At 46.3% G+C, this 10,396-nt stretch overlaps 1 protein-coding gene across 1 annotated transcript; it reads right to left on the bottom strand.

The window, feature by feature from the left end:
• Positions 1 to 204: 204 nt before the first annotated feature.
• On the bottom strand, positions 205 to 9,003 carry LOC133926577 (rac-like GTP-binding protein 4). The gene is made up of 8 exons (XM_062372583.1): positions 8,584 to 9,003; positions 8,170 to 8,257; positions 7,956 to 8,065; positions 7,761 to 7,824; positions 6,791 to 6,855; positions 6,581 to 6,646; positions 6,346 to 6,449; positions 205 to 492 (listed from the first exon to the last, which is right to left on the bottom strand). Exons 1-8 carry the CDS (start codon positions 8,686 to 8,688, stop codon positions 447 to 449), a joined length of 648 nt encoding a protein of 215 aa, XP_062228567.1. The 5' UTR covers positions 8,689 to 9,003; the 3' UTR covers positions 205 to 446.
• Positions 9,004 to 10,396: the final 1,393 nt, after the last annotated feature.

The raw sequence follows: 10,396 nt of genomic DNA, 5'->3' as shown, positions 1-10,396 counted from the left end.
CAACAGAGCTCCACGGGCAAGTGAAGTCAAGTTTATGTATCATTGTTGTACACTTTTGCGATGCGGCGAGCTCTCATACACACAGCAAATTGAAGTGAAATCAACAAAAGACAGCAATTCCACCGTTGAACAAACAGATAGATTCAGTAGAAATACGAGGAACATTCGGGGTCGAAGGGCTGCTATCTTGTCGGGAACTCGGGATGAAAGGAAACATCAGTACTTCTCAGGATGTATTGAACTTCCTAGCTCATTATGAGCTAACGGTACATGAACAAAATACTTCAGTAATATACATCCTAGAAGCCAACTGCTAAGGATGTAAATATACACATTACAAGCGCAAGTACGCAAGCGAACCAAGCACTTTGTAATTTGGAGACAAACTATGCGTGATATCAGTTCGTCTCACGTACAGGCCTATGTGATTATCAAAGAAGGCCTGATCACTTGAAGCACCCTAGTCTCCTTATGTGCATGATACGGCTGCAACTGCAATAAACACAAAAAAAAAATCATTCTGCTGTGTACAACAAAAACTGGAATCCAAGGGAATGGTGAATGATAGACTATGCATATGTACATGCCATGCACGTTTGTCTTCCATCTGTCACGCGTATTGCATTAGGCAATCCCTTCCTAATCTCCCGGATCCTATTCCTATAATCCGGCCTTTCAGATATGAAAAGCGTGAGCCTATATATGTAACCCATTGCTATGGAATCTATTGTTGTGTGATTGCCTGTCTTCTCCACGCTTTCATGGTATCAGAGCCGGCGTCTCCCACGCCTGGCTCGCTTCTGCATCTAACCCCTACCGCCCTTCCTCTAGTGGTGCCATCATCTTCCTCCGCTCACCAACAATACGTGACGCGAACGACCGTGAGGCAGACGAACGCGATCGGCGTGAGGCGGACGAACGCGCTCGGCGTGAAGCGGACGAACACGCCCAACATGATCGTGCCCTCGGTCTCGCCATCGCACGCACCGCGCTCCCTGCGCAGGCCGTCACCGTCTTGACGACCAAGACTCTTGTGCCGGTCGTGCTCGACGTGGACTCCTCCAACTACGGCAAGTGGTCCAACCTCCTTCTCAACACGCTCGGCAAATACGCCCTCGACAACCATGTTCTCTCCGACAACGGCGCTCTCGACAACGAAGATTGGGTGTGGCTTGACCGCACCGTCCTTTCGTGGATCTACGGGACCATCTCCTCCGACCTCCTTGAGCTTGTCATGAACTACGAGGCCACCGCGTGTTCTGTGTGGCTTGGCCTTGAGCACCAGTTCCTCGGGAACAAGGAAACCCGTGCGCTCTACCTCGACGCCACGTTTCGCAACTTCATCCAAGGGGATCTGTCCATCATGGACTATTGCCGCAAGATGAAGGGCATGGCCGACGCTCTTGGCGACCTCAGTGAAATGGTGCATGATCGTACCCTCGTCCTCAATGTTCTTCGCGGCCTCAACGAAAAGTTCTCCTACATGACAGCCCTCCTCAAGCGCCAGAAGCCATTCCTGACGTTCTTCAAGGTTCGCGCCGATCTGCTCCTGGAGGAACTCACTATGTCGCACAAGTCGTCCTCGACGTCCAGCGCCTTCCTCACCGGCGCTCCAAGCGCTCCTGCTGGCACCCAAACTGGTGGCCATGGCGCCGGTTCACGCGGCAACAACACCACCTCCAACGGCAACTCCGGTTCCTGCAGCGGCAACCGCAACCGTCAGTGCGAGCGTCGGAACGACGCGTCCAATGGCTCCAGCAGCGGCGGCGCTTCCTCTGGCAGGTCTGGTGGCCACACGAGCTTGCCAACCATCTATAATCCCTGGACCTGGACCTTTCAGGTCTGGTCCGTCCCACCCAATGCCCGCCAGGCTCCTGGACTCCTTGGGCCATGTCCTTCAGGTCATCAACAAGCTTGCACTGCAACCCAGCAATCGGCACAGCAGGCCTATGTGGCTAGTGGCGCTTCGCCTCTCCTACCGCCCATGCAGCCGGCCCCTGGTGGCTACAGTGCCATGCAGGGCTGGTCATCTCCCTTTGGCTCCGGTTGGGATCAGCAAGCTCTGGCAAACTCGTTTCATACGATGACGCTAACTCCTCCAGCCACCACGGACTAGTACTTTGATTCGGGTGCCACATCCCATATGACCTCGGATACTGGTAATCTCTCAACTTCTCACCCTCCCTCTTTCGATACTCCCTCCACCATTATTGTTGGAAACAGCTCTTTCCTTCCTGTCACATCCACCGGTGCCACCTCCTTTCATGCTGCTCATCGTCCACTTCACTTACGTAACGTTCTTGTGTCTTCTCACATAATTAAAAACTTGATCTTCGTTCGCCAGTTTACTCTTGACAATGATTGCTCTATTGAGTTTGATCCCTTTGGTGTTTCTGTGAAGGATCTTCACTCCAAGACCGTGATTGTCAGGTCCAATAGCTACGGGCAGCTCTATCCACTCCGGCTGGTGGCGTTTCATCCTCTTGCACTCATGGTCGGCATTCCCTCTTCCATTATTTGGCATCGTCGTCTTGGTCATCTAGGTCATGAGGCTTTTTCTAAATTAGCAAGCATTGCTGCCATTTCTTGTGATAAAAGTGAGCAAGACTCTTTATGCCATGCCTGTCAACTCGGTTGCCATACATGCCATGCCTGTCAACTCGGTTGCCATACATGTCTACCCTTTGCTAGCTCCTCATCTCGTGTATCTAAAGCTTTTGATTTAATACATTGATCTTTGGACATCTCATGTCATTAGTGTCTCTGGCTACAAGTATTATCTTGTGATTCTAGATGACCATTCTCATTTTTTGTGGACATTTCCCCTTCGACTGAAATCTGACACGTTCTCGACATTTCCCCTTCGATTGAAATCTGACACGTTCTCCACTTTGTCTCATTTCTTTTCCTTCGTTGCCACTCAATTTAGAGCCTTCATTAAGGGTGTACAATGTGATAATGGTCGCGAATTTGATAACTCTAGCTCCCGTCTTCTTTTCCTAACACATGGTGTAATTCTTCGCATATCCTGCCCTTACACCTCTCCATAAAACGGTAGAACTGAGCGCATCATTCGGTCGACCAATAACATTATTTGCTCCTTATTGATACAAGCCTCCCTCCCACCATCCTTCTGGGTTGAAGCCGTGCACACTGTGACCTATCTCTTGAATCGCCATCCTACAAAGACGCTTCAATTATCCACTTCGTACTTTTCACTGTATGGTGTTCAGCCCTCGTATTCCCATCTTCATGTCTTTGGGTGCACATGTTACCCCAACCTCTCTGCCACCGCCCCCCATAAGCTCTCCCCTCGCTCAACACTCTACGTGTTCCTTGGCTATTCAGCGGATCACAAAGGGTACCGCTGTCTTGACCTCTCCTCCAACCGTGTCATTATCTCTCAACACGTTACCTTTGACGAGTTGTCTTTTCCTTTTGCCACGACAAACTCCGATTCTCCTTCCTCCAACTTTGACTTCCTCTCGGTGTTCGATGTCACGCCCCTACCGCCTGCTGGTGTTTGCTTCTCTACAGGTACACCCCGTGGCGCTAGCATTGCTGCCCCAATTGGTCTCGCACCACGGGTTGCTGCCAGCGGAGCTGCCCCCCGACGTCCCCTTCAGGTCCAACCTGGCCTCTGGTGAGGGTCCCTCATCGCCACCTCCTGCCCGAGGCGCTGCTGAGCCTGCGTCGGCCCGCCTCGATGACCCTAGTGACTTTGCGCCGCAGGTTGCTGCTTCTTCGACAAGGGCGCCTGTGTCGGACACGCCTGTGCAGGACGCGCCCTTGCGTGCCGCATCTGGGTAGGCTTCTTCTTCGACAAGGGCACCCGTGCCGGACGCGCCTGTGCAGGCCACGCTCACTGCGCCTGGGCAGTCCGCGCCCGTTGCGGCACCTGTGCAAACCACGCTTGTACCGACTGCGCAACAGCATCTCCCCACTTCAGCAGTTTCGGTCACTCTTGTCCTGAATGACCATATCATGGTTACTCGGGGCAAAACCGGCTTCCGTCAGCCGCAAGTTCATATGAACCTCCACGCTGCCCCTTTGTCGCCTTTGCCTAAGATGTATCGTGGGGCCTTGTCTGATCCGAACTGGCGCGACGCAATGACTGAAGAATTCACAGCCCTTCAGTCTAATCGCACATGGGATCTTGTGCCTCGTCCGATTGGTGCCAATATTGTGACAAGTAAATGGGTGTTTCGTCACAAGTTTTTACCCAATGGTTATCTTGATTGCTACAAGGCTCGATGGGTACTTCGCGGATTCACTCAGCGGCCTGGCATTGACTTTGATGAGACATTTAGCCCCATTGTTAAACCAGCCACCATACGAACGGTTCTAACTGTTGCTCTTTCTCATGATTGGCCTATTCATCAGCTTGATGTGAAAGAATGCGTTCTTGCACGGCACCCTCACAGAGACAGTCTATTGTGTGCAGCCTTCTAGCTTTGTGGATTCCTCCAAGCTTGATCATGTCTGCCGCATAAATAAATCATTATATAGTCTCAAACAGGCACCCCGTGCATGGTACAACAGGTTTGCTGCTTTTATTCTATCCATTGGATTCATCGGTGCTAAGTTTGACTCTTCGCTCTTCATCTACCGCCATGGCAGTGACACTGTTTACTTGCTTCTTTATGTGGATGATATTGTACTCACTACCTCCTCCAAGACACTGTTGTGACAGATCATTGATGCTCTTCGGCATGAGTTCTCCATGAAGGATCTAGGACCCCTTTACCATTTTTCTGGGTATCTCTCTGAGTCAGCGTGATGGCGGTCTCTTTCTTTCTCAACGGCAGTATATTCTGGATATTCTTGCTCGGGCCAACATGAGTGATTGCAAGCCATGCACTACTCCTGTTGATACTAATGCCAAGCTCTCGTCTGTTGACGGCACCCCTGTGGCTGATCCCACACATTACAGGGGCCTTGCTGGTGCCTTGCAGTATCTCACCTTCACCTGGCCCGATGTTGCTTATGCTGTGCAACAAGTCTGCCTTCATATGCATGATCCTCGAGAGCCACACTATGCTTTGGTAAAGCGGATTCTTCAGTATCTGAAAGGCACTCTTGACTTTGGATTGCAGCTCCATCGCACCTCTGTTTCTGCACTTGTCGCCTACTCTAATGCAGATTGGGCCGGATGTCCGGACACTCGCCGCTCCACGTCTAGCTATGGTGTTTTGCTTGGAGACAATCCCATCTCCTGGTCCTCCAAGAGGCAATATACAGTGTCTCACTCCAGTGCCGAAGCTGAGTATCAGGTAGTTGCTAATGCTGTGGTCGAAACTTGTTGGTTGCGCCAATTGCTTACTGAGCTTCACTGCCCCCTTCAGTGTGTCACTCTTGTCTATTGTGACAACGTTAGTGCAGTTTACCTCTCTACTAATCCGGTACAACACCAACGTACCAAGCATATCGAGATTGACCTGCACTTTGTCCGTGATCGAGTGGCTACTGGGGCTGTGCGTGTCCTTCATGTACCCACCACGACTCAGTATGCGGATATCTTCACTAAAGGACTGCCTTCTTCGCTCTTCACGGATTTCAGGTCCAGTCTGAACGTCCGCTTCACTCCCGCTCTGACTACGGGGGAATGATAGACTATGCGTATATATGTGCCATGTCTTCCGTCTGTCACGCGTATTGCATTAGGCAATCCCTTCCTAATCTCCTGGATCCTATTTCTATAATCCGGCCTTTGAGATATGGAAAGCTTGAGCCTATATATGTAACCCATTGCTATGGAATCTATTGTTGTGTGATTGCCTGTCTTCTCCACGCATTCAGTGAACACTATATACGCATAGTTCAGAGAATGTGAGTTCATGATTTCCCAAGCAATTGCAGATTTATGAAGTACTAATAAACAGGTGCCTTTGCAAAAGAACATGAGTACATACCACGAGTAGCGTAAAAGGAGGAATTTCCTAAACTTTCAACAGAGGGTCTACAAACTGACGGTGGTTTTGTCAGGTGAGAACCATTTTTCCCCAATGGAAGTTTAACATAAAACTAATTAGGCCGAAGTAATTAAGTATGTTTGTTGGGGACATATTTAATTAAGTATGATCTCTAGGTTGTGTGCATCTTGGTTATGCAGAGACCAAAGGCAAACACTTATGTGGTTGTATAGTCTTGATGTAATGATGAGATTTAATAAAGCTTCCATTATCGAAAAATTAAGTATGGTCTCAAGACAATGCTCACGGTGTCATTTTTGCTTCATAGAAACAGATTAAAATCGAAATCTCCTGGTGGGACAAAAGTGTTCCGCAAGTATCTCAAAGAGAAGGCTAATGTCGGATCAAACATCTATTGAAAAGTTATACTCACAATATTGAACATCCTCGCCGTGCTTTCCTTTTCTTCCTTTCCCTCTGCTTTGTTTGAGGCTTGATTACCACCTTAATGGCAGCGTCAAAGACAGCTTTGACATTCTACATAGTAGCAAAATATTCTATAGTTAACAGATGCATCCACAATACAGCACCAAGGACAAAAAGGTACACCTTTGGAGACCCAAAAAAAGTAGAAAAATATCAACAGGGAATGAACAAGAGCAATTGACCTGTTGAGTTTTTGAGCTGCACTCAATGTAACATGTTGCGCCGATGTGCTTGCGAAGTTCCTCCCCCTGCAAGGTGCGGCAGAAAGGAAAGCACAGGACTATGAGATACTGAAAAGCATTTCTATCTCAAACTAGGCTGAAATATGGACAAAGCTCAGCTACTATAATTCTCCAGCCCTCGGCAGTCAGAATGGGCATAAGAAATAAGACCTGTGGTGTAGTAACAGGTACCATGCCAGGATGGTCAAGTAAGTAGTGCTTGTCTTCACGAAGATCTGTGTACAATATCATGGTTGATAAAAGTTAATATCCACTCTAAAAAATTAGTTTCAATAAAGACACCTCCTTTTGCAAATAGTACAGCTGCAGGCATGCATGATATTAACTTATTAAGTACAAGGTGAAATATAAGAAACTCCAGAAAAGCATAACAGACAACAAAACGATGTTGCACCAACAACATAATGAAGAAATGCAAACCCTACTTTTAGCAAACGAAGAAACTTCAATCAGATGAAAAAGATGCTTTGATATTTCCAAATAATATATAAAAAGATAAATGAAATACCGTCTTAGTCTCCATTCCATTTTCATTTTGGAGTACTAAAAAATCTTCAAGGGTTCTGAAGAGGGAAATTTATTCCATCTTTCAACTCAATTTTCTTCCTTTTAGATATCTTCTCTCAAGTGAGCAAATTTTGAATATGAAAACTAAGACTAATACAATTCATTATCACTTATGGAGAACGAGGGTACTGAGTGGATCACATAAACCCAATAGTAGATCTTGTGGGACTTTTATTTTTTTGAAAAACACCAGTACAACTCAACTACATAATGGGGCAAAAATGATATGTATCAAACCAACCAATTATTGCTGGAAATAATGCAGCGAAAATGATATATATCAACCAATACATTGGTATTGAAGCAAAATATCATTCTGATCAAACTGTGGTTGCTGGTCTATTAGTTGTACTTCTGAATGATGTATCATTACTAGCTTTGTTGATCAATAAAAACACGATCCAAGCAATGCAAATATGTCCTAACCACCACTAGGGCACCAACAATGTGTCAAGGTACTCTACAAGGCAGAACTTACACCCCACTAATTTCACTATCTCACATATAAATATGCAATTAAATGGAAATATGCTTTCATTGTCCCACAACTCACCCAGTTTGGTCCCAGCCAACACTATGGGCACACCGGGAGCGTAATGCTGAAGCTCCGGTAGCCACTGAAAGGAAAAACAGGGACATTAGTAAAAAAAAAAAAAAAACTGATGCTATGAGTCATCTATTTCATCCAAAATAGAAACAGTGACTGAAACTGCCAGACCAATTAGTTCAAACTGATAAAGAAATGCACCTTCTTCATAACGTTCTCGTAGCTAGCTCGGCTGACGAGCGAGAAGGCGAGCACGAACACATCGGCTCCGCGATAGCTCAGTGGCCGCAATCTGTTGTAATCTTCCTGCCCTGCAAACAGTTTTATGTCCACATAATCAAGATCACCAACCAAAAACTAAGATAATAGTAGAAGTTATGAAGCTGGATTACGATCAAAGTGAATCCGAACTCACCTGCAGTGTCCCAAAGGCCCAAATTCACTGTGGTGCCGTCGACCACCACGTTTGCGCTGAAATTATCGAACACGGTGGGTATGTAATCCTGCAAAATGCAAAACACAAACCAAAAGGAACTTGAAAAATAGGAATGATTTCAGGCTATGTATATAGAGAGAGTTTCTCAGAGAATCCCCAAGAAAGACCAAAATTTGACTCCAAAGATACCATGAACCTGCTCTTGTTTCCGTAGTAGCAAACTACACGGTCCCAAGAATTCAAGAACGCGAAAAATAAAATCAACAAAATAAGACAAAGAGGCAGAAATAGGAAATCCTCCAGTTTCCAAAAGAATCCAAGAAATCCCGAATCTTTACCATAAGAAGTGGACGGGAACAGAGAGATACGAAAGAGGGCGCGCATTGGCATTACAGTGGGGAACTTGTTGCTGGTGTAGCAGATGAGCATGCAGGTCTTCCCCACGGCGCCGTCCCCCACCGTGACGCACTTGATGAACCGGGAGGCGCTGGACGCCATGGCCAAGCCGAAAGGTAGAAGGGAAATAAGCCGAAAGGTGAGTGTGTTCTTGTGCTGTACGGTGTGGTCGTGGCTTCTTGTTGAAGACGAGGAAAGAGAGACAGAGAGTGAGAGTAATACAGAGGGGTCACATGCTTCCTCTGTTCCTCTGTATCTCTCTTATCTGAAGTCTCTGACAGTTCTCACTGCTCCTTGCTAGATGCCATCTCTCTCCTCTCTTTTATCTTGATGTCCTGGTGCTGCTTCTGTCAGACAATGGCCTGGGATCTGGATCCTCTCCAGTCTTCAGAGTGGGGTCTACTATCCTGGGATTTGCTCTTGGGGTCTGCTATGCTGTTTGGCCATTTGATGGTGTAAGATTCTAAAATTTATGGTATCTGCCTATCTCATAATGAGTGCTTCAATAAGATTTCTCGTTACATCATCTCTAATCATATTCTCTTCATTTCGTTCCCTTCTCGATTCCTTTTCCTGTTCCTATTCTCTTTATTTCGTTTTCATTCTCTTTATTTTCTCTCATCTCTAACAGCTTACTTTCGAGGGGAATCGTGAAGAGAAAGGAGAGAGAATCCCGTCCTGAAGGGAATGACCCTAAAAATCCCGTCGTGACGGGAACCGTGAAGGGAAGCCGTTGGAACGCTGAAAGAAACGAAAATCCTTTCACGACGAGAATCTGACCCCTGAAGAGAATTCCTTGGGGTTAGTCTTATACAAGTTAAGCTAAGGCCGTGTTTGGAAAATAGAAGTTTTCAATTGTTTGTTTTGAAATTAACGCAAAGTTCCTATGCAGTTTCATAAATTTCAAACAAACCCCAAAAAATATGACTTTTTCCAGGTTATGTCATGTTTGATCTTGTAAATTGCGTTATTGTTCGTGTCCGTTTCAAAAGATGAGCTGCTTCGTGGTCTATAAAGTTTGGGTAAAGTTTCATTTAGCTTCTAAACTTTTTAAATTTGTATCGAAGGTTCGAGCTTTTGATGAGAAATATATAATTCACGCAGTTACAAAATAATGATGAATAATTCCCTGTGTACTGTTGAACCTTAGTGGAATTCCTTATTTGGTGAACTTTTACTGGCATAGAAAGGATTGCCCCAACAATGATTGCCCGTAGATATATGTAATTAAGGGCAGCCACACATTGTAATGTTAATATTTAATTAGGCAACTTAATGTGGTTTTAAAAATAGTTAACATTCTGTTCTTTCTTGGGCCCTGCTGGCCAGATGTTCCCTTTGCAGATTAACATTGTTACAATGGTTGAGATCCTCAAAAGAAGTCATGGATCATGAGGACTAGTTATTTATAATATAAACTGTTGGACGTTGTCTAAGCGTGAGTATAATATGACGTTGTAGTACACTAAAAGTTGCCACGATAACATTACCCCCCAGTATCATTCACAGATATGGATCGGGTTACCCATCCGCCTATCGCCTTCTTCCTGGCGTCATCTTCGTCCTCTGGTGTCCAGTCTTCTATTCTCGCACACCCCTTGATTGCTACCTTGCCTCCGCCTCTTCTACTGTCATCCATTGCTACCATCAGTGCCTCCCCCTCCTCCCGCGATGCAGCTTTCCACGATGCCCTCCCTTCCCCTTCCTTCATTCATGGCCGGTAACATCCTCATCGCCTTGTCATGTCACCTACCGTCCGCCATCCACCACCGTCATTCTACCTGACCCTAACATTGTTGCTACTCGTCCC

Source organism: Phragmites australis, chromosome 8, assembly GCF_958298935.1.
Source record: "Phragmites australis chromosome 8, lpPhrAust1.1, whole genome shotgun sequence".
In the NCBI taxonomy this organism is placed as follows: Eukaryota; Viridiplantae; Streptophyta; class Magnoliopsida; order Poales; family Poaceae; genus Phragmites; species Phragmites australis.
This window is presented reverse-complemented; position numbering and strand designations above follow the sequence as displayed.

Coding starts and splice junctions, on each gene's coding strand:
- LOC133926577 (XM_062372583.1), bottom strand. CDS start 8,688: ATGGCGTCCAGCGCCTCCCGGTTCATCAAGTGCGTCACGGTGGGGGAC. Junction 8,258..8,583: donor CCAGCAACAAGTTCCCCACT/GTAATGCCAATG, acceptor TGCATTTTGCAG/GATTACATACCCACCGTGTT. Junction 6,856..7,760: donor GTTGGCTGGGACCAAACTGG/GTGAGTTGTGGG, acceptor TATTGTACACAG/ATCTTCGTGAAGACAAGCAC.